General features: G+C 41.0%; 1 protein-coding gene across 1 annotated transcript; it reads left to right on the top strand.

Moving 5' to 3' along the window:
* The first annotated feature begins 843 nt into the window (after positions 1–843).
* On the top strand, positions 844–25,064 carry LOC117346267 (vomeronasal type-2 receptor 116-like). The gene is made up of 5 exons (XM_033915667.1): positions 844–966; positions 3,610–3,918; positions 6,785–7,012; positions 19,743–19,869; positions 24,160–25,064. Exons 1-5 carry the CDS (start codon positions 844–846, stop codon positions 25,062–25,064), a joined length of 1,692 nt encoding a protein of 563 aa, XP_033771558.1.
* Positions 25,065–25,650: the final 586 nt, after the last annotated feature.

Genomic DNA, 25,650 nt, shown 5'->3' with positions numbered 1-25,650 from the left:
GAGCAGGGAGTACAGCAAAGCAAAGTTCAAATGAAATGCCTATACTGAAAAGGCAAAAAACATAGTACTTATCTGCTAAAGTGCAGTGGAAGAAAAAATGCTGGACAACGGGTACCAGGCTGAAATTCCATGAAGCTGCATGTAATAAATGAAGCAGTCTAAATGGGCTCCGTTTTCAAAGGTGATAACTCCCTTCTTCAGGAATGTAATACTACAACAACAAATTTTCAATTTGCCTCTGACCACGGACCGCTGGGGGTGCTTTTGGGCCACTTTTTATATTTCATTGCATACAGAGGGCTAAGATGAGTATGTGTGCACAATAATGCATATTCACACTTTCTCAAATATACACCCCCACAGTCTCTTTATCTGTCCCATGTAACCCCACATACTTCATACTTTTCATTCTCCCATGTATCCCCCACCAGCCTTCACCCCATCTCTCTTCCATGTAACTCCACCAGTCTTCATACAATTTCTACCATGTACCCCCCACCAGTCTTTACCCAATCTCTCCCCTCCAGCCTTCACCAGTTTGTCCCTTTACCTGGCTTCAAAAGAAGAAATAGTGGGATTCTTGCACTCTGCAAGCTTGCACTCCTTGTAAGCTTGAGCCAGGCTGTGTCTGAAGTTCAGGTTAGCCTCACTATTTCAAATCTCATGAGACTTGGAACCACAAAACCAACCTGAACTTCCAGTACTAAGACTCAGATCCCTGAAAGCTTGAGCCATGCTGTGCTGGAAGTTAGGGTTAGTCTCTGTGTTTCAAGTCTGGTGAGACTTGAAACAAGAAGAACAACCTGAACTTTTGTGCAGCTCAAACGTTCAGAGATCCAAGTCATGGTAGAGAAGATTCAGAAAATTGTTGAGTTTCTGAGATCCAGGAAGAACCACAAAGACAAGCCTGATCTTGATAATTTTATCCCTATAAATGAACTGCATAACAAGCAGTCTTATAAGAGAGTATGGCTGAACTAAAAATATATATATATTGTAAGTTACCCAGATATCTTTACAAGGTCAGCAAAGCTGTAATGACACTCACTAAATGGTAACTTTGTCAATTCACACTTTTAGTCTTCTAAACTTCTAGTTCCAATTTAATTTTCATAAGTACAGGAATCTAATATAATAAAATGGTAAGCCGCACATGCGCACTGAGCATGGGGCATTGACGCCATTTGTGAAAGCTTCAGGTTTGAAAATAATTCTACATGCAAAATGACACCAGCGCAAGGTTTTAAAATTATAACCAGGATTTATTGAATTATTGGTTCTATTTTCCCATTATTAGATCAAAAGAACAGCATAATTGCTTACGTTGCGCTCATGGGAGATCATCATCGTGGCCAAAGGCTGGCCTTCTCACAATGGTCTCGTCTCTCTATCTCATTACATTCTATTATATAACTTTTGGTTTAGTGACATCATCAAGTTTAACGACCAATAACATTTCTATGGGTGGTCTTAAAGTTTAGACAAAGAAACATTCCTCCATGTTTAAAAGTTATACAAAGTTTTCAGAAAATTACTTTTGATTTCTGAATTAACATTATAACATTCAAGAGAATCTATAATTATTAACATGGTGCTGATAAATTCTCAGCCCTTCCATGCTGACAAGTTCTGAGTCTTAGAGGAAAAAAAAACTCCTAAGCTGACAGATTCAAATTGCATGGCCTTACACAGAAAGCTTACTCTGGAGAAAAAGGGGGGGTTAAATCCCCCTCCCCTCTGCTGGAGACTGATACAGCATCTCAAATTCTAACTTAACTACTTCCAGATGTTACTTTTAGGATTTTCCTTAGTGTTTCTTCTTATAAATCATTTATATCACCACATATCACATTCAGGGGCCCCAAACATTCATAATTTCATTCATATCTTGGCCATTCATACTTCATACATTTTATATCTCAGTTTGGAATATGGAGTCTAATATGCTCTTCCTACTGGCCTAAGCACATCTGTTTTCAATTAGAACCATGAGGCTAAAGGCGGGAAGCTGAACAAAGAACAGAAACTATTCACTGGCACAAGATGGTGACCTAAGACAGGACAGTTATAGCACATACAAAAGAACCTAAACTGGACTCCATGTAATCATGTAATCATGATTTCCACCATGATTTAGCTCAACAGCAAAGTACACAAGAAAACACCATTCTTTTCCTTATATTAATCTTTAGTGTGTTTTTTCTTCTGGCCTTAGCTACATTATATTTAAATGTTTTATTCACCTGTTTTTCCGTACGCTTCTATTTGGGCGCGGTCCTTAACTAACACAGATGTTTGTCTAACTAGAATTACCCCGAATCATACGAAAAACTGGTGCTACAAAAATACTGCACTATCATGCTTCTGACATCCATTTCATCGTACCATAAACAGCACGCTAGCCACGAGCCACGACAGCACTTCCTAAGCGTGCGTCCGTTTTCCGTGAGCTGTAGCACACATAGGAAGTGCGCATGCTTGGCTTATGGTTCTTTCAAAGACGCAGCGGTGGCTACTCTCACGATCCTCGCCTGCGTCGGACTTCCGACGCAGATGGGGGATCATGAGAGGAGCCACCGCCGCATCTTTCAACTCAAAAATAAAATACTCGCTTTTAAAATCTTCAGCCGCAAGCGACGGCTTGCCGCACGTGCCCCAACTTCCCAATGCCAAGCGCCCTTTTAAAATCTTCAGGCGCGAGTGGCAGCTTGCCGCACACGCCCTGACCTCCAAACCCCCCTGCCGGCATCTATTTTTCCTCCTCCTCCATCTCGCATGCTCACAGCGTTTAAATGAAAAGCGCTGCGCTGTGCTGCCACTGGCCTCAACATCTCCTCTCCACTGCAGCCCGCCCTCTCACAACTTCCTGTTTCCGCTAGGGTTGGCCGCACTGTATAGAAGACACCGAGGCCAGCAACAGCGCGGTGCAGCGCTTTTCTGTGAGGCAAGTAAATTTCTGTGGGGCATATGCACAGGGGGAGCAGGAAATGAATGCTGCTGGACGGGGGAGGGAAAAGGAAGGGAACAGGGGGAGCAGGCAAGGGGTGGGTGCACAGGAAAGAGGGGGAATGCTGCTGCTACACAGGGAAAGGGGGAATGCTGCTGCACAGGGAAGGAGGGAATGTTGCTGCTGTACAGGGAAGTGTGGGTGAATACTGCTGTACAGGGAAGGGGGGAATGCTGTTGCTGCTACACAGAAGGGGGAATGCTGCACAGGGAAGTGGGGAGGGGGTAAGGGAAAGGGGGCCAGGGAGCAATCTTGGATTACTTTGGGGGGAAACAAAAGGGGGCCATGGAGCGAGACAGAAAGATAGGCAGGCAGTGCACGAGAATGAAAAACAGACACACAGAAAGACAGCAGGCAGGGAGAGAAACAGAAAGAAACACAGACAGGCAAAGGGGGCCAGGAAGAGAAACAGGCAGAAAGACAGACAGACAGTGGGAGGGAGAGAGACAAAGAAAGGAAGAAAGAGACAGGGGCAGGGAGAGACACAGAAAGAAAGAAAGACAGATAGACATATTCTAGCACCCGTTAATGTAACGGGCTTAATGACTAGTATAAAATGTAACAGCAACATAAATGGTGATGGAATTATCTTTTCTCCACAGATCAGCTACACATCACAAAATCTTGCTATGAGTGATGTTCTTCAGTTTCCTTATTTCTACCGGAGTGTCCCAAGTGAGCTCCACCTCTGTGCTGGGATCCTTAGTTTATTAAACCATTTCAACTGGAGCTGGGTTGGTATCATTGCATTTGATGATGAAAGTAGTGTGAAGGCTGTCCAGATTCTGAAAGAAGGTATTGAACAGAACGATGGCTGCATTGAATTCATAGAAACTTTTGCTCATGTCATTTTCTTGCCACCAGATAAGTTAAATCAAATTAAAGATACCATTCATTCATCATCAGCTAGTGTGATCATTCTCTATTCTAATAGAAAATATGTCCTTAATTTATATAGCGACATTATGCAGATACCTGGAAAAACATGGATCACCACAGTTGAATGGGATTTTATATTGTCACAAACCCCCTTGCAGTCCAGGGCTGGCGTGTGACAAACACACAGATTCGGGCGCGTCCCCTTCAACTAGGGGTACCTTCAGGATTTTTAGGCGACCCCAGACAACGGTCTAGGCCCCTCGAGATATAGGGTAAGTACAAGGTTTCACTATATCACCAAGCAAACGAGTTCTTTAGGAAAACATAAATGGTTTATTCTGACCTCCAGGTCAAAAGATATGCAACCGCAAAACAATATCTTTGAACAAAAATAGTAAATTGGCAAAAATCAAACTTACAGTACATTTTCAAACAGACAAGAACTCAGTAGGCAAAAATCGTCACAGCACACTCTGTTAGCAGCACAGCTTCTCTCTCAGCTCCTACGTGCAGGCACAAATCACACAGCTGAGACGGTTAATCTAATTAGCTCCCTGCAACGGGAGTCACAGTAACTTTCTTACAGTTCCAACTACACTCTAAAACAGTGCAGCCTGCCTCTGGTTCCTAAACTTGTCTTTGAATGCATTACTTGATTCAGACTTCAGGCAAGTATTATTCTCCAACTTCTCATGCTTATACAGCTCAATATATATCCCCTTCTTCAGGTTTAACTTGGGCAGCAGAGAGGAAAAAAAAACGAAATGCCAAAAAGAAAACACAAAGCACAGTTTCCCTGTTGCTGCATTCTTTCATTCAGAATTCCATACCTTCTAACTGGCCTTCTACCCTAGGGCCAGCTACTTCTATCTCCATGCCTTCTACCTGGTCTGGCACTGGATAGTTTGAAGGGGTTAAGACTTCCTCCAAATCCTGCATGGGATAATCCAGCATGTTTTCCTCTGCTGCCCTGTTCCACAGCTCCTCTCCTGCCTTGGGCTGTGGGAGTGACTTGCCCTCGTCACTCGCTCCTCCCTCCTGTTTGTCTCTGCCTGCTTTTAAACAGACCAGAGCCAATCCCCTTCAGCCTGTAGCGGGGGATGGGTTTTGGCTCAACAGCAGTTTTCCTCTGCCTGGGGTTTTCAACTGCAGCTACTTTCCTTGTGGCTTCTTTAGCTGTTCTAAAGCCCGGAAGCTGCTGTTGCCAACCTGCCTGCCTCTGTTCCAGCTCACTATCACTTTGATTACAGGGGCAAGGGAGGTCAGCCTCAAGTTGAGCGCCAGAATCAATCTGGTCCATTCTTCTGCACTTAATCCTATCAGGGACTGGGCTAGTGCTGGTGCTGGGTTTGTCACAATATCAACCTATTCATTGGAGTTTAGCATGAAGAACAATACTTTGGCATTTACAATAGTAAATAAAAATATTCCAAGTGTGTTAAAATTTATTCAGAAGGTGAATTCTACTCTGTTTCCAAGTAATAAATTTATTCAGAATTGGTGGAGGAATCTGTGTGACAACCAATGTCCCCAAATCATCAGAAGATCCTGCAGAACTGTGGAAGTACCAGACTTGTTTCAACACTGTCAGATGAAGTACTTTGGAAGCAGCTATAGCATATACAATGCAGTGTACACCCTGACACATGCTTTGCATAGCATGGTCATGTCAGAATCTGGAAAAAATATCACATGGAGTAAAGGAAGTCAGGAAGTTTCAAATTATTTGCCATGGAAGGTAAAATCACTTTAAGATAATTTCTAAGCTTACTTTTGAATGAAATATATGGAGAAAATTTGAAGTATTGTATCTGGATGTTTCAAATTAATTGCATATTTCATAGCTATATATGAATAGTGAGTGCTATTGAATAAATCTGGATAACCATACAAAGAAATTGAGCTTTTGGGGACCAAAATTATGATCTTGTCTTAAAGTCAAGTTGCCACATTTGTCCTCCCCATCTCCCCATCTGCAGTGACTGATATTTCTACTTACCAAAATATTGAATGCTGATGCTGATGTAGACATGGTAATAACTTCAGGGCTGATCAGATCCTTGAGCATCTGTATATGTTCAGGGATCTGGCAGACCTTGAGCATGAACAGATGTTCAAGGCCCTGGACTTCAGGGAGTTTGTGAGAGAAGAGAGAGACATGCTTAAAACTGCTGGGGAGGGGAGGTAAGGGGAGAGAGAAGCATCAGTCACTATAGGTGGTCATGTCATAGGAAGATAGCAAAAATAACACAAATGAAGTGAAAATCCAATAATATCAACATAGACAATGCAAGGCAATGAAACAGTGCTCACACACAGGCCCAAAATAATAATCAAAGGTGGAAAAAGCCTCAGACGACAGACTCTCCCACCATCCACATAAGGGATTTAAGGTGATCAGGCTAAACCTCATAGGATAAGAACACACCCCTGACAATGCAAATAAAAGGCTCTGTGTGGTGCAAAATACACACTAAAGCTTCAAAGATAGATGAAAACCATCAGCTTATCTCACAGGACCGACCGGTATACCAACAATGGCCAATGTTTCACATAACTGCTGCCTCAGGGTGTAATGGTTCCAATCGACGGCTAAAGCGAAAAGCCACACATTAGTATACATAAACTCCAGCCTCTCAATATATATTCTCAAAAAATGTTGTGCGTCAGAAAAATATACCTTTAAACCTGGAATCTCTCAATTGAGACAGTATTTTCTTTAGTTTCTATATCATTTTCTTTATTTCTCTTTGTAGATGAGCTATTTTATTATAATATAGTCTTTGTCCACATTTCATAACTTAAAAAACAAAGAAAATTAATTTGGTTTTATATGAGTTTGTTATGAGTAACCTGGCATTTAGGGACACTACTGAACATATATCCCTCATTATTTAGCTTCATCATCATTTGAAGAGTGTCCACTTCAAGAACATTCTGGATGAAGAGATCTTTTTTGATGAGAATGGTGATTTCTCCAATGGTTATGAAATCATAAATTCAGTCTATCTACCCAATGGGACACGGAGGAATGAAGTTGTTGGAAGTTATAACCCATATGCTCTCTCAGGGCAGTATTTCACCATCAATGAGAGGGCAATCGTGTGGGAGAATTCATTTACTCAGGTCAGATATAATTGATATGAAATCATGATGAAAGACATCAAAACATATCATGTATGTTGTGAGATATTTTGTAATGTGAGTTACAACTACAGATTTATATTAATACAATAGAGCAGTAAACCTGCAAATAGGATTGAATTCAATAGCTCCCCTTTTTCAGAGCAATAATACAGCTACATCCAAACCCCTGAAAAAGGTAGCTCCATCTACTATCCCTCCTAGAAGTGGGGGAAGTAACATAACATATGAATTGCCATACTGGTACAGATGTTTCAACAAAAGGTATGATGGAGTGTGTGGGGATGTCAGTAGAGGGATGAGGAATGTTGATAATATGGAGGGGTATCAGGGGCTATGTAGGAGTGTGTGGGGTGTTGGGAATAGTGAGAGAGGACTCTTTTGTGAAGGGCTGGGGATCCTCTTTTGTGAAGGGCTGTGGATCAGTGGGTGGGAGAGAGGGAGAGAGAAAATGGGAATCACCTTGTCAGTTCAGTTGATCACATCAGGGCAATCCCCAATCAGCTGATCCATCAGGATTCCCCAAAGCCTTGGTTTGGGGTACTCATATTATCTGAGATGACCAGGGTTTTCCCCTGCCATGATCAGCTGAACCAGAAAGCTGTGCACTATTTTCAGGATCACCCAGCAAAGATAGGCAGTGGAAATGTAGGCCAGGGTTTTCCAACACCTATCTTTGCATGAATTGTGCCTACAAAGGCACTTTAGGTTGCCCTATACCACTTCCAGTATTGGCTATGCCTACTTTGGCATTTGGTGGCCTAAAGTGCCTATGTAGACATGGTTCTGGCACCTTCTATTTAGGTCAAAAATCTACTCTGACAAAATAACTTAGACACTCGGAAGAGAAGGCTTCATCTAAGTTAAACAATCCTTTTATCCAAAACGAGCCTCAGAGCTACAGGCCCGGCTAGGAATGCCAGAGCCTCTGTATTCAGCTATACAGCTGACCTGCTATAATCATCAGCTCCTCTTACAGCCTGCACTTACCCAGGAAAAAACTCCACCCATGGGAGAAAAAAACCTAAGGTATTGCTAGCTGTAGAGACAAAATCAAACCAAAAGCACTAAACTCCCCAGTGTCTAAGCGTGTGGTAATACAAAGAACATACATTTAACAAAACAAACACATAGACAAGCCAAGTACTTAGCTGCTCAATCCCGGGACTTCAACAGAAACAAAGTTTTCACACTGCAGTTCTGCAAACACTGATGTTATCTCCTTTTGATCATAATTCACAGTTCACAGTTGCAAATCTCTAGCGTTCTCTCTTTAAACAAACAAATTCACAGTTCTCAGATCCCTGGAAGGCTTCAAACCACTGAGGGCACACATCTCCTTCTTAAACAAATAACTCAGTTTCCAGGCTCATGTGCAGCTTCCATCTGTACTTCTGGCAAGAAGCCAAAAAATTCTAAACAAATCCCTTCCTCCTTCTATTTAGGTGCCATTAGGTACTTTTTTCTTACCATTTTTGCTGTTTTGAATGGCTTTTCTCAATTAACTTAGGAACTGGTAGGATGCTCCTAAGTTTTGGCACCATTTATAGAATTTCCCCAGATTCCTATTTGTAACAATATCCCATTTATATATTTTCTCTGGATTCTATACATTACAACCAATGTTGTCAGTGATCCAAGATGGATGGACTCAGAGGAGACACGATAGAGACCTACAAGATCATGAAGGGCATAGAGAGGGTAGAGAGGGACAGATTCTTCAAACTTTCAAAACATAAAAGAACAAGAGGGCATTCGGAAAAGTTGGAAGGAGACAGATTCAGAACGAATGCTAGGAAGTTTTTCTTTACCCACCGTGTGGTGGACACCTGGAATGCGCTTCCAGAGGACGTAATAGGACAGAGTACGGTACTGGAGTTCAAGAAAGGATTGGACAATTTCCTACTGGAAAAAGGGATAGAGGGGTATAGATAGAGGGCTACTGCACAGGTCCTGGACCTGTTGGGCTGCCGCGTGAGCGGACTGCTGGGCACGATGGACCTTGGGTCTGACCCAGTGGAGGCATTGCTTATGTTCTTATGTGTGCCCAACTAAATTGCTAAAAGACAGTTCAAATAATTGCCTGCTATATGGCGCTAATTGGCACCAAATTTGAATAAGTGCATACATTGTGCTATCCACTATTCTATAGCAATGTGCACCCAAATCCCATACTGTAAAACACAGAAGGAGGCGTGGTCATGGGAAATGCTTGGATGGATCTGGGGCATTCCCAAATTCTATATTCAGTGCTATAGAATACTGGAGATGTGTACCCAAACTAAAACCGCTAGCGCAGCTTAGTAAAAGGAGCCCCTAGTTTCAGCAGGAGTATGTCATGGTGCTCAAATTTGGGTGTAAAAATTAGTACGCAAATATTAATTCTATAATGGGTGCTCATCTTTGAGTGCCTATTATCGAACAGCATTGATCACTGCTTTTTCCACCATCTTGAGTGCCATTTACTGAATCTAATCAATTTTGTTTATTTGAAATATAGGGGTCCTTTTATCAAGCTGCGGTAGGGGTTTAAAGCACGTAATACCGCACGTTAAACCGCCTGCCACACTAGCCACTAATGGCTGCATTGAGCAGGCATTAGATTTTAGCCGGCCACGGGGGCATGTGATGAAATGTCCGACGTGCTAACTCCGCTAGCTCAGCTTGATAATAAGGATCCCATAGTATTAAACCATATAGAAATATCAATGGATTCAGTCCAGTTAATATCTCAGCACTGCATAAAAACATTTAGGCCCTGATTCTATAAAAAGATGCCTATAGTTAGGTGCCTAAATCAGCATGCCTAGCTGATCCAGGTGCCTAACTTAATTTTTTAATTGAATCAGTGCTGATAATTGAAAGCAAGATGAAAAGCCAATTTTAAAAGATTCTGAAAAATGAATTTGCCAATTAGAACCCTACCACTTTGAATGACATCTACACTGAGGAGCCTACCAGTGCCTCCTGAGAAGCAGGCATGGTTAGGGGCAGATTTGGGGTAGAGTTTGGGCATGAGATTAAGTTAGGCACCAGTATGCACCTACGTTAAGCTTACTCGTTTAGGCCAAGAAAACCACGACCTAAACGGCATTGCACGTAAGATTTTAACACCTACTGGTAGATAAGGATGGTTAGGTACCACTAGGCATGATTCTTTAAAGAGTGCCTAGTGGTTGATTAACAACTACATTGAATGACACCTAGGAGTAATACACCATTTATAGAGTGGAAGTTCGGGCCAGCCAATCGCTGCCTGGCTGGGCGGAGCTTCCTCTCCAATGGCAGAATTGACGTCGGGGAGAGGAATGCTGATCAGCCCGAAGCAGGGAGAGCATGCGTCGGCGTCGGCTTTGGGGCCTGTTATCCATTGGTGGGTCCTGTTCCCCGATGGCAGCGGCAGTGGCAGTGGCTTGGGGAACAGCAGGGAGAAAGAAAGAAAGGGGGCAGGCAGGGAAACAGAAGGAAAGAAGAGAAACAGAAAAAAAGAAAGAAAGGTCAGGGAGAGAGGAAGAAAAAGTTGGGGGAGGGAATGAGGTGTGGAGGAGAGAAAGCATACAGGCTGATAGAAGGGAAGAAAGATTGGATGCACAGTCAGAAGAAGAAAGTGCAACCAGAAATCACCAGACAAGGTAGGAAAAATGATTTTATTTTAAATTTAGCAAAGTGGAGGCAGTATTACCACAGTTTTCAAAGGAATTTGCCCAAATAACTTAATAGTTAACTGGGTAAATTCCCAGAGATGAAAACTTCCCTTCACTTACTATGCACAGTTCTGAATTTATATCTGCTGTCTATATTTTACAATATGGTCACCTTTTACTAAACCGCAATAGTGGTTTTTAGCGCAGGGAGCCTATGAGCGTCAAGAGCAGCGCTGGGCATTCAGCGCAGCTCCCTGCGCTAAAAACTGCTATTGTGGTTTAATAAAAAGGATGGAGGGTATATTTGTCTATTTTTGTATGCTATAAAAACCAAATACAGAGAGAGACTGAGAGCTGTTGACGAAGAGCTACGTGTGTGTCTTTCTTCGATTCCAGCCAGAATATCAGCTTTGTGTTCAGCTAAACAGGCCCAGGTTTCGCACTGAATAAAGTATTTTATAATTTTTATAATTTTTATTTTGTAATAAAGTAATTATAAAATACTTTCTTTGTGTTTATTTGATTCCTATTCAAGAGAATTACTTTATATATAGTCAATATAGGCAGAGTTAAATTTTTTAACATTTTCTAATGGTGGTGTGCCTCGTGATTTTTTTCATGAAACAAGTGTGCCTTTGCCCAAAAAAGGTTGAAAAACACTGGCCTAACTTAAGGCACCATGGGCCTTAATGCCTCAATTAAAGCATGGTGATCCTTTTTGAGATATTTTATCCTCATGAAAAGAGGGTCCTCTATGTATGCAATAGAAGCAAATGTTTATGTGCAGTGTATGGGGTTTTGTTTTGTTTTTTTTCAGGTCAGTGATATAGGTGCATCAATGGCAATTCATGCTTTCGGAGCCTACTTTGGTTTAGCTGTGGCCTGTGTGTTGTATCGCCCATCCCTGAACAACGTTATTTAATTTAGCGTGTAGGCCTAAAATTCCTTTGAATACCTCGTCCTCATGTATCAGCAACTTTGACAACATATTTATTTGGCTCATAACTTGCTGGCGCCCGATATTTTTAGCTCACAGTGAAAAAAGTTTGCTCACAACACCCGCCCGCTTAGAGGGAACACTGGTTATTGTATGTGATATAAGTCTTAATATAGTCCTATCTGAAGAAAACAAAATCTATAGATTGAAGGAAGAAGGGAACATGCAAAAGAAGAGATCTGGGCTATTTCTAAATTAGCTCCTCTTGGAGCATCCATAGAATTATTATCTTGCAACTATTGAGTTTCCATGGACATCTGAAGTGCCTGAAGATATAAGAGAAAAGTCAAGAGGTTTAACTCTCCCTTTATCTTTGCTCAGATGCAGGTTCTGGAAGGCTATGCACAGTAGTTTATTATTTCATAGAAATTTGGAAATGATAGTTTCTATTGTTTAATATAAAGACAGTGAATAAGGTATTTGAGATCATACTTACAATAGAACTAATTTTGGGGTCAATTACCATCTTGATAGCTTCAATATGACCCCTCCAAAATAGGTGTAAAAGAGACCAGCTGTTTTGTGGGTCATTTATAATATGTGTTCTTCATTTAATTTTAAAACATTTGACTAATCTATATATTGTAGCGGAGCCGGTACCTGTATCTTCAGAATTCCCCGGACTCTGCTCACTTCAACTCCACCTTCGCGTGCTTCCTTCAAGTAGGAAGTCCTGCTGGAACAGCTTTGATAATACTGGAACCATAATTGTCACAAAAGAAACTCAAATCCTAGTTCAAAAATAAAGCACTTTATTGTGGCATGGGGGAGTCTATGTACAGCTAGTCCTGACTCCACCGTTAATAAGGAAAGTCCAGCCACTAAACAAAGTTCAATAGAGCTCAAGGAAAAAGAGCTCAATTATCACCTTAATTCAGGTAAGTAAAGAAAATATTACATAGTCCAAAAGTCATTGTTGTTAGCTGGTCCCAATAACGTTCGCACAAAAATGCTGCTGCCATAAAACTCCAATAGGCTTGCAACAATAAAGCTAGCACTCTTACTAGTGCTATATCCAAGCCTTGTAGTTCTGCTGGCTTGTTCCCAATCAGCTTAGCTAAGCTGATGTGGGAGGAGGGGAGTAAGTGAATCCACCTTTTAAACTTTTCTGCAAAACAGAATGCCACGAATGGCTCCACTAACTCACCCAAATGGTAAGTGGATTCTCCCCAAAGTTACTTACTTCCCTCAGGTACCTTAACCCAGCCAAAACATAGCTCATAAACTTCAGGTATTCAGTCACTTAAAGTTTGGAACAAAACAAACGTTTTTTTTTTCTCTGTTCCAAATGAACATAGCAGTACTAGCCTCTTTCTTTTCCCAAGGCAGTTTACCTTGAACAGCATCCCATTAGCTTATCACTGCTATCTTATAGTTCATACAGAACTGCCACTTAACTCAAGTCCATGCAGGAATCTTCAGGCAATCCTTCTGTCTGTGTCCAGTCCATGGGTTCAGGTACTGTCTGCTGGCTGGTCCCAAGGTCAGTATCAGCTTCAGTCATTTCTATATCCTGGGACTCCAGTGCTCCCTCAGGAGGATCTTCTCCTCCAGCTGGCCCAGGAAAGACTGCCTTTCTCCTTCTGAGGGCAGCCTCTATATTGCACAACTTCCCACGCCCTGTTTTCAGAGGGGGAGGAGTTATCTGTCCTGCCTGCTTAGGTTTGCCTGAATTCTTGCTTATCACCTTCAGCTGGGGACTAGCAGAGGGAGAGGTATGTCTCAGAGGCTGTTCCAGGCTGTTCCTCTTATCAACCTCCACTCCCTGCAACTGGATTTTTTCAGACTTAAAGGGGCAGTCAGTAATTTCTTTCTTACTGCTCACTACCTTGCCTCTTCCATTAGTGTTTTGTATTTTAGGGGTGACCTTAGTCCTAGCACGGCTAGGCACGAGTCCAGCTTTAGGGCTAGGGTCGTGACAATATATAAAATCGGAGGTATGTATGTGTGTATGTATGTGTGTGTGTGTGTATGTGCCGCGATCACGCAAAAACGGCTTGACCGATTTGAACGAAACTTGGTATGCAGATCCCTCACTACCTGGGGTGATATGTTCTGGGGGTCTCGCGGCCCACCTGCACACGTGGGCGGAGCTACAAACAGAACATCAGATTTCACCCATTCATGTCAATGGAAAAAAAGTAAAAAGCTGTCATTCTCACAGTAATTCAAAAACGGCTTGACCGATTTGAACGAAACTTGGTATGCAGATCCCTCACTACTTGGGGTGATATGTTCTGGGGGTCTCTCGGCCCACCTGCACACGTGGGCGGAGCTACAAACAGAACATCAGATTTCACCCATTCATGTCAATGGAAAAAAAGTAAAAAGCTGTCATTCTCACAGTAATTCAAAAACGGCTTGACCGATTTGAACGAAACTTGGTATGCAGATCCCTCACTACCTGGGGTGATATGTTCTGGGGGTCTCTTCACCGAAGAATTTATATGTTCTTGCTCATGGAGGTGAAACGAAAAATGTTGTTTATAATCAAGTTTTGTGTTAGTTGTATTGTATTCATTTTGTCAAATATTTCACATTATAATTTGAATATTGTACTTTTTATAAAGCTGTAAAAAAATAATTTCATTCACCACTATAAAGTATCTTTATTTGAATCCATTTACAGTGTTATTGCTATAATTAAATACCCGTGCAACGCCGGGGCATCAGCTATATTTATATAAAACCAAACTCCTATATAGCATATTTTTTTTTTTAGATTCCCACATGAATTTTGCTAAATTATATTTAAGAATATAAGGAGTGAGAGGCATTAGTTGATTTGTTCCAATTAATCTCATTTGCTACCCTCCCCCCATACTTGTAATAAGCCCAACAGTCTGACAAATTATACGAGGACACACAACATATAAGTTCATATAATAATTTAAAATGCTGTATGACTGTGGCATCGAGGTACCCCCTCTTCAAACCCAGCATACACACAAAAGGAGGGAGAAAAAAATCTCAGACTAAAGTAGCAGTATAGCACCAAAAGGTACAAATCAAAACTGCTTTTAATACTTTCACTGGCAAAAAAAAGCTCCCAGGTTTAGAAAAGGGCAAAGTCACTCGGAGGCACGTTCAAGGCTGTATTGTTTGTTCCTCTAGGAAGATTGCAGAAGACATGACAGGGTTGGAGCTCATCATCTTTTGTCAGCTAAGTTCTTGAACGTGCCTCCGGGTGATTTTGCCCTTTTCTAAACCTGAGCTGTTCTGTGAGGGAGTTTTCTTGCCAGTGAAAGTATCAAAAACAGTTTTGATTTGTACCTTTTGGTTCCATACTGTTACATTGGTCTGAGGCTTTTTCTCCCTCTTTTTGGGTGTATGCTGGGCTTGAAGAGCGGGGTACCTTGGTGCCACAATCACACAACATTTTGAATAATTAAATGTTCTGACACCCATAGGAACTGAATGGGCGTTGGAGCATTTGCAGTACAGTACTCGACTGTACAGCTTGTTAAAAGGGAGCCTAAATTACTAAAACACATTTCTGAGATGAACTGAAAATAATGCCCTAAGACTCCAAAAATATCAGAAATAATTGAAATGGGTCCTCTTATAAGCAATAGAACCTTAACAGGGAGATGGACAAAAAATTGTGTGACACCTATTGCAGTCACTTGCTACTATTACAGGAAGACCACTTTTCTCCTGAATTGGGTAGAACATGAGAAGTCGGGGGTGGACTATTATCAATTCCTTCCACCATGGGCAAAAGAAAGGTGAAAATCCATCTACTAGCCTGAGGTGGGGGCCCAATGGATTGCCACCTTATGGTCTCTTCTCTGCCATGGTTGGAAGAGCAGGTAACTTTAGGTATACAGTCTGCTTCCCTCTCCTCAGGGGAGCCATCACCACCTCCCCAGCCATTAAGCTTTGTTGGAAGAGTAGAGACACCTTCCAAGGTTGAGGATGTAACCTCTTCCTTACAATTGTCTGATATAACTGGACTTAGGGCTCCTTTTACTAAGCTGCGTTAGGGCTTTAATGCATTGAGCTGGCGTTAGTTCTAGCTGCGTAGCACGTGGTAATATCCTGCATGCACTAAAAACACTAGTGCACCTTAGTAAAAGGAGCCCTTAGTGTTTCAGATCGATCTGGTATGGTGGGAACAAAAGGTTAGACTCCTGTACAAATGGTTGTGGAGTCAAGCCTTCGTGTTCTCCCTATGTTTTGAAATTGTGCCAGTTCTCCTCTGATACAGCAGTTAAAATGAATGAGCATGAAACTCAAATAACAGAGCTAGGAAATACATTAGATAAATTGGATAAATCAGTGAGTAATGTACAGAGTACTGTTTCTGCCAAATATCAGGAAGTTCTGCTTCACGCAACGAGTGGTGGACACCTGGAATGCTCTCCCAGAGGAGGTTATTGCGGAATCCACCATTCTAGGATTTAAAAGCAAACTAGATGCACATCTCCTTACGAGAGGCATAGAGGGATATGGGTGACTAAAATTACGCCAGGTGTACATCTGGCTGGGCCTCCGCGTGTGCAAATCGCTGGACTTGATGGACCAAAGGTCTGATCCGGAGGTGGCAATTCTTATATTGGTTCATGCCAAGATGGAAAAAATTGAGAACTATATGAGAGCTAAAAATCTTCATTTCTTAAATTTTCCTATCACACATTACCTATCTCCATTTGAGCTAGGAAGAATGTACATGAGGGAGATTCTGCAATGTTCTAATGTGGGTACTTTTGAGCCTGATAACCTCTTTTACATCCCGAGGGCTTCTAAGGAGGTGGTAGATGAGGGGGAAATAGATAAACTAGTATCGTCAGACAGTTTGGATTTGTCTCATTTTCTTGAGTCATCTAAGGACACAATTATAAAACATGCTACACTCTTGGTAGCTTTCAAAACAGAACTAGAGAAACAAGCTATTTTGAAGTTATACTTTACTAAGAAACAAGCTCTGCTTTGTGGCCAATGACTGTAAATATGTCCAGATGTTTCTAAGCAGATTCAGATAAATAGGAAGCAGTTTCTATTGCTTAGGCCCAAGGCCTTAGCGGTGGGTGCGACCTTCTTCTTAAAATTCCCTTGTAAATGCCTTATTTCATTTGCAAGTGACAAATATGTGTTTCTGGACCCAGCCCTCTTAAAAACTATTATTTGTTTTGCTGGAGAGGGTAACTGATGATTTAAAGAATGTGCCACATCTCTTTACCTGCCAAGATGCTAAACATTTTTTTTTTCCTTTTTAAGCTCTGGCACTCACAAACTTTTAATGTGGACTTGATTATTGATAAATTATTGCCTTGGACTTTATTTATTGAGCATTTGTATGCTATGTTTGAAGTTGATATACTTGTATTTTTTTATGTAATTGTAACAAATAAAGAAATACAAAAGAAAGAAAAGTATGACATATTTCATGAAATAAATGAATACAATAGCTATTATAGTCCACATCAAAGACTGAAGTAAATAGAAGAAAATTTTCTCAAAAATAGAAATAGCCAAAATGAGTTAATTGGGTCAAAACAGTGCATGGTAGGCAGCATGTTCTGTGTAAAGTACAGGCAAAGAAGTTCAATTGATATTAGATGAACCCGGATTCATCCCAATCTGAAATAAGAGCTGTCTGTGTGGATGCTGCAAGGAGAATGCTGGACACTTGCCCTTTAGTAAAAGTCTTTGAACAGGTGCATTGAGTTTGGCTTCTTTTATTTTTTTATTATTTTTATTTATACAAATTTAATAATTACAATATCAGATGATACCAGGAAAAAAAGGTTTTTTTCACATAATTAACAATATTTATACATACAAACAAAATTCCTTTCCAAGCCCACAACAATGGGAAGACATGCTACAATTTCTAATTACAAAAAAATAAGAAGAAAACTAAGAATTGGTTCTTGATTCATCCTTGTGAATCTTAAACCCTTCCCTACTATTTGGGACTCTAACATCCTCCATTTTCTCAGTTGTGAAACACCTTAAAGAAAAAGACTCATTTCTGTTCTCTAGCTAATAAGAATTGTTGCAATTGAATGGGATCCCAAAATACATGATCAATGTCTTGTAATTTTACAAGACATTTACATGGAAATTTTAGATAAAATGATGTCTCAAGAGCTAAAACTCTTGTTTTTAATTTTAAAAATTCTTTCCTTCTTACTTGCATAGTTCTTGAGACATCAGGGAAAATTCTAACCAAATCTCCACAAAATTTTGTCAATCTATTTTTGAAGTAAGTTTTCATTATTAACATTTTATCTATCTCACTCATGCATGTTATTACCAGAGTGGACCTACTCTGGATCACATCCTCACTGACTATCTTCCAGAAACTCTGTTAAATTTATTTCATTAGTTACCAGGTGGTCCACCTCCTGGGCAGATTGTATTTTCCTTTGCGGAACATAATAACAATTATTTATTGGAAAATTTTCCGCATTGGGTAATCCCAGTATTTCTTTAAAATATTTCCTTAACAAAATTTCAGGAGACAATAAATGAGTTACTGGGAAATTAACCAAGTGGAGATTTCTCGCTCTATAAACATTTTCCATCGTTTCCATTTTTTAATGTAACACCATAGAATCCTTAACAGCAGATACTGAGACAGCTTGAAGAGTATTACTTTGAGTTTCAACCACATTTAATCTTTTATCCAAACAATTCAAATTGGAATCAACATTTTCAAATTTTTGAGACACAGACTTTGAAAAGTCCAGTGTTTGTTTCACCATTTCTCTGAGAATCCCTTCAACTCTAGATATACCTAACCACAAATCTTTAAGAGTAATATCCTGTGTTTCCACTGCAGGTGGTTGATCCTCTACTACACTTGAAAATTCAAGTAGTTTAGGTATTTCAGAGAAAGGTAATTTACTTGTCTGAGCAGAGGGTCCCACTTATTCAGTGGAAATAGCGAGAATGGCTTTCCCGCTATCACCTGATACTGGGTGAAGGGGGGGAGTTCTTTCAAGGGGACTCATTGATGCTCCCAATATGGGAGATGTCATATCAGATAAAGTTTGTGGAGGATTAATAGAAAATGTCAAATGCCTATCCATGGGACCAGTTAAAGCAGGTGTTGAACTCTTAGGTTTAATTTTTCTTTTCCCCATGACCTGGCGGATTAATATTTATATGACCTGAATTCCTGCTCCTCAGCTCCTCGTTGCTTCAAGGGGCGTGCCCAAAGGGCGCCCCTTCGGCCATGCCCTGCAGCCACAACCACAGCAGCGGTGTTCAATTTAAAGTAAATCTATGGAGACGGACACGATAGCGTCAGGGGTCCGTCTCTCCTAGTGCCAGCCCGATTCAACCAATGAGCGCCTGCTGCTGCTGCGGGAGACTCGGGGCAGCAAAGTAAAGTTTCCTCCAGGTGTCCCAGGGTCAAGGTAAGTAGTAACAGCACACTTTAATAAACATTATCCCCCCTCTTCTATTAAACCACGCTAGCAGTTTTTAGCGCAGAGAGCCGCGCTGCTCCCGATGTTCATGAGCGTCGGGAACAACATGGGCCATTCAGCATGGCTCCCTGTGCTAGAAACTGATAGCGCAGTTTAATGGAAGAGGCCCTATGTGGTTTTTTAAACAAGGTTCTTAACTCAGTACTTTATTTTATTGAATAGATTTATAATATTGTACATTCAAAAAGATAAAGGGCGCCTTTTACAAAGGTGCGTTAGGGTCTTAACGCGCGGAATAGCACATGCTAAAATACCCCGCGCGCTAGCTGCTACCGCCACCTCTTTTTATTTTTTTGGGGTTTGACACATTTTTATTGTGAAGCAAGCATACAAACAGTGCAAAAACAGGTGGTCGTTTTTCAGCTAGCGTGCGCTAATCCGGTGCGTGCGCTAAAAACGCTAGCGCACCTTTGTAAAAGGAGCCCGAAATATATGAATTGATTTGAAAGTTGGACATATCTTTTGGGATCTTGCCAGGTACTTGTAACCTGCATTGGCCACTGTTGGAACTAGGGTACTGTGTTTGATGGGCCTTTGATCTGTTCTAGTATGGCAACTCATATGTCCTTATGAAATACTGCATTTCAAAACCCATTGTCCAGAAATTTATACTGATTTCTCATTGTTAGGTACCACCACAGTCCAAATGCAGCCTGAGTTGTCCTCCCGGTTTCAGGAAATTGGCCAGGAAAGGAAAGCCCATCTGCTGCTATGATTGCATTCCCTGTCCAGATGGAGAGATCACCAGCCAAAGTGGTGAGTGATGCATGGCATGTCAACTGCCTATGGATAGGTAAACACAGGGCAGGATTAACCAATAGGCCAAGTAGGAACGTGCCTACGGCCCAAAATGGTCAGGGGGCCCGATGAAGGAGGGCATCAACATTGTTTTTTTCTAAACAGCGATGGGCCCCACCAGCATCGATTGGCAACGTGGGACCCCCGATCGGCAATGCGGGCCCCACCCTGATCGGCAATGCAGGCCCCCCCCATCGATGGAAAGTAAGACAAGCAAGCAACGTGGGTAAGAAAGGCAATGGAAACTGTAATTGTGCAAGCGGTACTGCTTACCCAAAGTTTCCCTCTGACACAGCTTCCTGTTTCCACCTGGTCACATGGTGGGGTGGGACAGGGCAGGGGGCCCAGTGTACTTGGGTGCTTAGGGGCCCTTGATGAATTAATCCTGCCCTGGATACACATTATGAAGATGTTTAACCAAAAGGAAAATGTTCATAGCTATGAGAAAAGGTACGTTATATATTGCACCTTTGAAAGAACGTAAGAAAAGACAACATTTATCAGACAGCTGGTATGATAATGATTTAATGATTTTAAAGTGAAAATTACACAAATTGGAAAGAATATGGTACAAATCAGGGAAAGATGAGGATAGACTTACTTGACGACTAAAGGTTAAAGAATATAATAGAATGTTTAAAGAAAAGTGCCACAAACACTACTCTCAAAAAAATTAATTCTCCTACTTTAAATAGTAAAGAACTTTTTAGTCAATTCTTTCATATTGATCTACATAAGGGCTCTATTACAGACTTTCCACCTTCTGCTGCAAATTTAGCTGACTTTTTTGCTACAAAAATTCACAAATTGAGATTGTCTCTCGAAGGTTCAAGTGTAGATTTACCAATCACTCCAACTGCCTCAGAAAAAGAAGGTTCAGCTGTTGACATGATCTGGAATCATTTTGAAAATCCAGATTGGAACCTATTTCTCAAGCTGTACCCAAAATTTGTAAAATCCTATTGCCTATTGGACAATTGCCCATCAACTATTATGAATTCATCTCCCATCTCCTTCAAAGCTGAACTTTTTAATTGGGTTTCTTCATGTATGTGTTCTGACAAATTCCTGGTGGAACTTGGTCATATCCTTGTGACTCCTATTAAAAACTCTAAGGAGTCTGTTTCCTTGACTGTCAATTACAGACCTATTGCCAACATACCATTCTTTCTTAAACTAATGGAAGGACTAGTTAACATTGATCTCATGAAACACTTAGAGAAGTTCAGTATTCTATATGATTCTCAGTCTGGCTTTCGTACAAATTACAGTACCGAAACAGTTTTAGCTTCTATGATCGATCATCTTTTCCATTTGTTCTCCTGTGGAAAAAGTGCATTGGTACTGCAGTTTGACTTGAGCAGTGCCTTTGACCTTGTTGATCATGACATTCTACTTAGATGCCTTGATTCCATCGGCATTTCTGGACAAGTACTAAATTGGTTTACGAGTTTCTTAAAAAAACATATTTACCAGGTCTACAGTGAAGGAACTTTCTCTTAGGCTTGGTCTAATGCCTGTGGAGTATCACAGGGCTCCCCACTCTCCCCTTCAATCCTCAACATCTATATGGCATCATTGGGAAATATTACATTAGTGACTTCTATTCCGCCAGTACCTTGCAGTTCTAGGCAGATTACAAAAGAAGTTAACTGGGCATTTCCAGGAAAATTACAATTTAGGGTGCTGTTTTCTTGGTTGAGTCTTTGAAGTGGAAGTTAGGGTGCTGTTTACGTCGTTGAGTCTTTGAAGTTAAAGTTAGAGTGCTGCTTACATGGTTGAGTCTTTGGAGTGAAAATTACAAGAGTTGTAGAGACTTTGGAGGGAAATTTACAAGAAAGGGGAAGGACAAGGGGATGAGAATTGATATCTAGATACATTTTTTGAATAGCAGGGTTTTGATTTCTTTTTGAAATGATTTGAAGTCATTCATTGTTGTCAGCATGATGGAGATGGAGTGCTCAAATTTCGATGCGTGCATCGCTAGTAGGTTGTCATACATCTTCTTGCGCTGAGTACCTTTGAGTGGAGGGTAGGTAAATGGGGTCTGAGTTCTCCTTTCTCTAGTTATGTTGTTCCAGTTTAGGTGATTGTTTAGAAATGTGGGGGCAGTGCCATTTATTGCTTTGAATAATAGACAGTATAGTTTGAATTGAATTTGCGCTTGTATAGGTAGCCAGTGAGAGTCTAGGTAGGCAGTGGTGATGTGGTCATATTTGCTTAGTGAATAGATCAGTCTGAGGGCTGTGTTTTGTATAGTCTGTTATTGTTTTATCATATTTCCTGGACATGGTAGGTAGAGGATGTTGCAATAGTCCACTAGACCTAGGACTAGGGATTGGACTATGAGCCTATATTGCTCTTTGTTGAATAATTTTCTTATTTTTATCTGATTTAAAACTGAAATCATATATATACACAGATGACATTACAATTATTATTCCCATAACCTCACTGACTCAAGAGACAGAACAATTCATCACAACAGTCCTTACCAAAGTAGAACAATGGACTACATAATCTAAACTAAAACTGAATTTGGAAAAAACTAAATTTTGGGGGGCAAGTCCCAATAACAAGATCATGAATATCTCCTTGAGATTAAAAGGGTCAGATTACCCAATTAATTCTACAATCAAAATCCTTGGTGTCATCCTGGACCAAAGCCTGACTTTTGAAGATCACACTAATGATCAGGTTAAAAAAATGTTTTTTTCACTATATGGAAACTTCATATCATTAAACATTATTTAGATTTCTTCTCCTTTTGACTGCTGGTTCAATCTTTGATCTTAGACTTTTGCAATATTATGTACTTGGGATCTTTTAAGAAAACCATCAAATGACTGAGAATTGTCCAGAATGCCGCAGTCCTTCTCATTTATGGCCTCAAGAAATCGGATCATGTAAGCCCGTATTACAAAAAAAACTACACTGGCTGCTTGTGAAAGCAAGTGTCATCTTTAAGTTTACTTGCCTTTGCTTCAAAACCATAACAGGTTCATCCCCAATCTATCTATATCATCACTTTGAATTTCCAGGCACAACTTGTACACATAAACTTGGATTCTGTAAACTGTGTCCCAATTGTAGGCAGCTGTAGGCATCCTACAGTTGTCTAACCAGCCAATCAGGATGAACGTTTTTTAAAAAATGCTTCCCAGGCAGACCACCTATATTAGAGGTGCCTCTAGGAGCATAGGGAGGCCTGCAAGCCTGCCTAAGCTTGCCTAAGGCTAGGCATAGCCTTAGGCGAACCTGGGTGGTCGTAAGTATCTCCCTAGGCCAGTAGGAGACGTGTACAATGTAGGCCAGCAAAATGCTGGCTTACATTGTAAGTAGACACAACTGCTACATTTATTGTGGCAAGGGATTTCCCTGCCACAATAAGTATAGTGCCTACAGCTGCAGCCACCAGTCCCCCCCCCACCCCCAAACAAATATAGCAGGAATGATGCCCAAATTTATGCTGCTAATAAAATACAAAGTGGATTTTTGTATTTTTCTATTTTGAGGCGTATATAAGCAATGGAGAATTAAGGAGAATAGTTTCCCTAATTCTCCCTATAAAGGGCTGTCCAAAACAAGCACTTTTAAAAACTCTATATGTGCTTTTGAGCAGGTCTAAATTAGAGAATGACATATTGAGAAAATTCATCAATATTCCTGTCTCTGCAGATAACTGCAAGAAACCATCTCCATGTTATTCTTTAAGGAGAGAGAGAAGAATCAGAGTATGAAGGGGCACAACCACTGACTCTGAAGCCTTGCATTGAAGAATGCTTGTGTAGAAGAACTGAGGTTGAGATGGGCACTATAGAATGACATGGGATGATTTCCCGTGGTTATCCACAGAGACGGTAACAGTAATGAATCTTCTCACCAGGTCATTTTCTAGTCTAAATCCCAACATGTAAATTTTTCAAAATATGTGTTATCCCGTTGTGAATTTGGGAATACATGTAGATTTTAGTATTGCCAAGGCCTGTCCAAATTATGCCCAAGCATGCCTCTATGAAATTTATATGCAGTAAATTTATATCTGCAATCAATCGATCTATGTCCATCAGAGCATTGAGCACTCTGGGCCACAGTAGAAACTTGTACTGCAGATTAGTAAAAAAGATGGGGTTATGCATGGATTTGGAATCTATACACAATATAGGGTAACCTATTTAGTATTTGGGGTACTGTCCAAAAATGTATGCAATTGGGGAAAAATGGGTTTATTATTATTATTTTTCTCAGATATGGATAACTGTATAAAATGCCCAGAGGACAATTGGTCCAATCAGAAGAGAGATGCCTGCATCCCAAAAGTGATAACCTTCCTGTCCTATGAGGAGCCTTTGGGAATATCTTTGACTCTTGTCAGTATATTCTTCTGTTTCATTGGTGCCTTCATTTTGGGAATCTTCATTAAACACCGGCATACTCCCATAGTCAAAGCAAACAACCGTATCCTGAGCTATATTCTCTTAATTTCCCTCATGCTCTGCTTCCTCTGTTCATTACTATTCATTGGTCAGCCTGTTAAGTTCACCTGCATTCTTCGACATATTGCCTTTGGTATCACATTTTCTATTTCCCTCTCCTCAATATTTGCAAAAACCATCACTGTTGTCATTGCCTTCCAAGCCACCAAGCCCAAAAGTAAGCTCCGAAATTGGATGGGCTCCAGTTTGTCAAATTCTATAGTCCTTAGCTGTTCTCTTCTTCAAACCCTCCTGTGCCTTGTCTGGATGTGTACTGCTCCCCCATTCCCATATCATAACACTGAATCAGAAATTGGAGCAATAGTAATTGAATGTAATGAAGGATCAATAATTGCATTATACTGTGTTCTTGGTTACCTGGGACTTCTGGCTTGTCTCAGCTTCACTGTAGCTTTCTTATCAAGAAATCTACCTGACAGTTTCAACGAGGCCAAGTACATCACCTTCAGTATGGTGGTTTTCTGCAGTGTCTGGATGGCTTTTATCCCAACATACTTAAGTACTAGAGGCAAGTACATGGTAGCAGTGGAGATATTTGCTATCTTAGCCTCCAGTGCAGGACTACTTGGCTGTATTTTTATCCCCAAATGCTACATGATCCTTCTGAGGCCTGAGAAGAACAACAAAAAGCATCTAACAAGACATGTAAAGACCTAAAAAGTCTAAAATTGGAGGCAAGATGGCATCTTGAGCAGGACGCTGAGAGGAGCATTCCCATCTTGAAGGAGTTTTTTTTATTTTTTTAAACTCTTGAAATACGTTTTTTCTATGCCTAAGAGAATAGGGAAACTGAGGGGTATCCCTCCACCTACCTCTGGATCCTCGACGCCGAGGCAGACTGTAATTACAGCATTTACAGTCCAACCTTCCATTTTGGGTGATTCTGCTGCTGTGGGATGGGAAGCCCACAGCCTAGATGGCAAGATGTCGTTCTCGCTGAGCCCATGAGGACTGCATACCCCTCCAAAACCCGGTGAAACGTCGGCAGAGCGGAACTGGCAGGAGGGCTCCCCCAGTGTGTGAGATGAGGCACGTTCTCTAGCCGTGATGGACCCGGAATTGAATACAGCTACGCTGACTCTGGTGTTGGAGGCACAGCGTTTAGGGAGTGTGGAGCCTTTGGAAGCTAGCGGTGGTGAGTTTGCAGGAGCTCAGAATTTATCTCTTGGTGTAGAAGCCATACAAAAGCCGGCTGTTATCTTCCTCCTCAAGCTGTTGGTGAGACCACAGGCTGTAATACTGG

Source organism: Geotrypetes seraphini, chromosome 12 (assembly GCF_902459505.1).
Source record: "Geotrypetes seraphini chromosome 12, aGeoSer1.1, whole genome shotgun sequence".
NCBI classification, from domain to species: Eukaryota; Metazoa; Chordata; class Amphibia; order Gymnophiona; family Dermophiidae; genus Geotrypetes; species Geotrypetes seraphini.
The sequence above is the reverse complement of the archived record's forward strand: the minus strand, read 5'-3'. Positions and strand labels throughout refer to the sequence as shown.

Coding starts and splice junctions, on each gene's coding strand:
- LOC117346267 (XM_033915667.1), top strand. CDS start 844: ATGGTAGAGAAGATTCAGAAAATTGTTGAGTTTCTGAGATCCAGGAAG. Junction 3,919..6,784: donor TTCATTCATCATCAGCTAGT/GTGATCATTCTC, acceptor CTCATTATTTAG/CTTCATCATCATTTGAAGAG. Junction 7,013..19,742: donor GGGAGAATTCATTTACTCAG/GTCAGATATAAT, acceptor TCTCATTGTTAG/GTACCACCACAGTCCAAATG.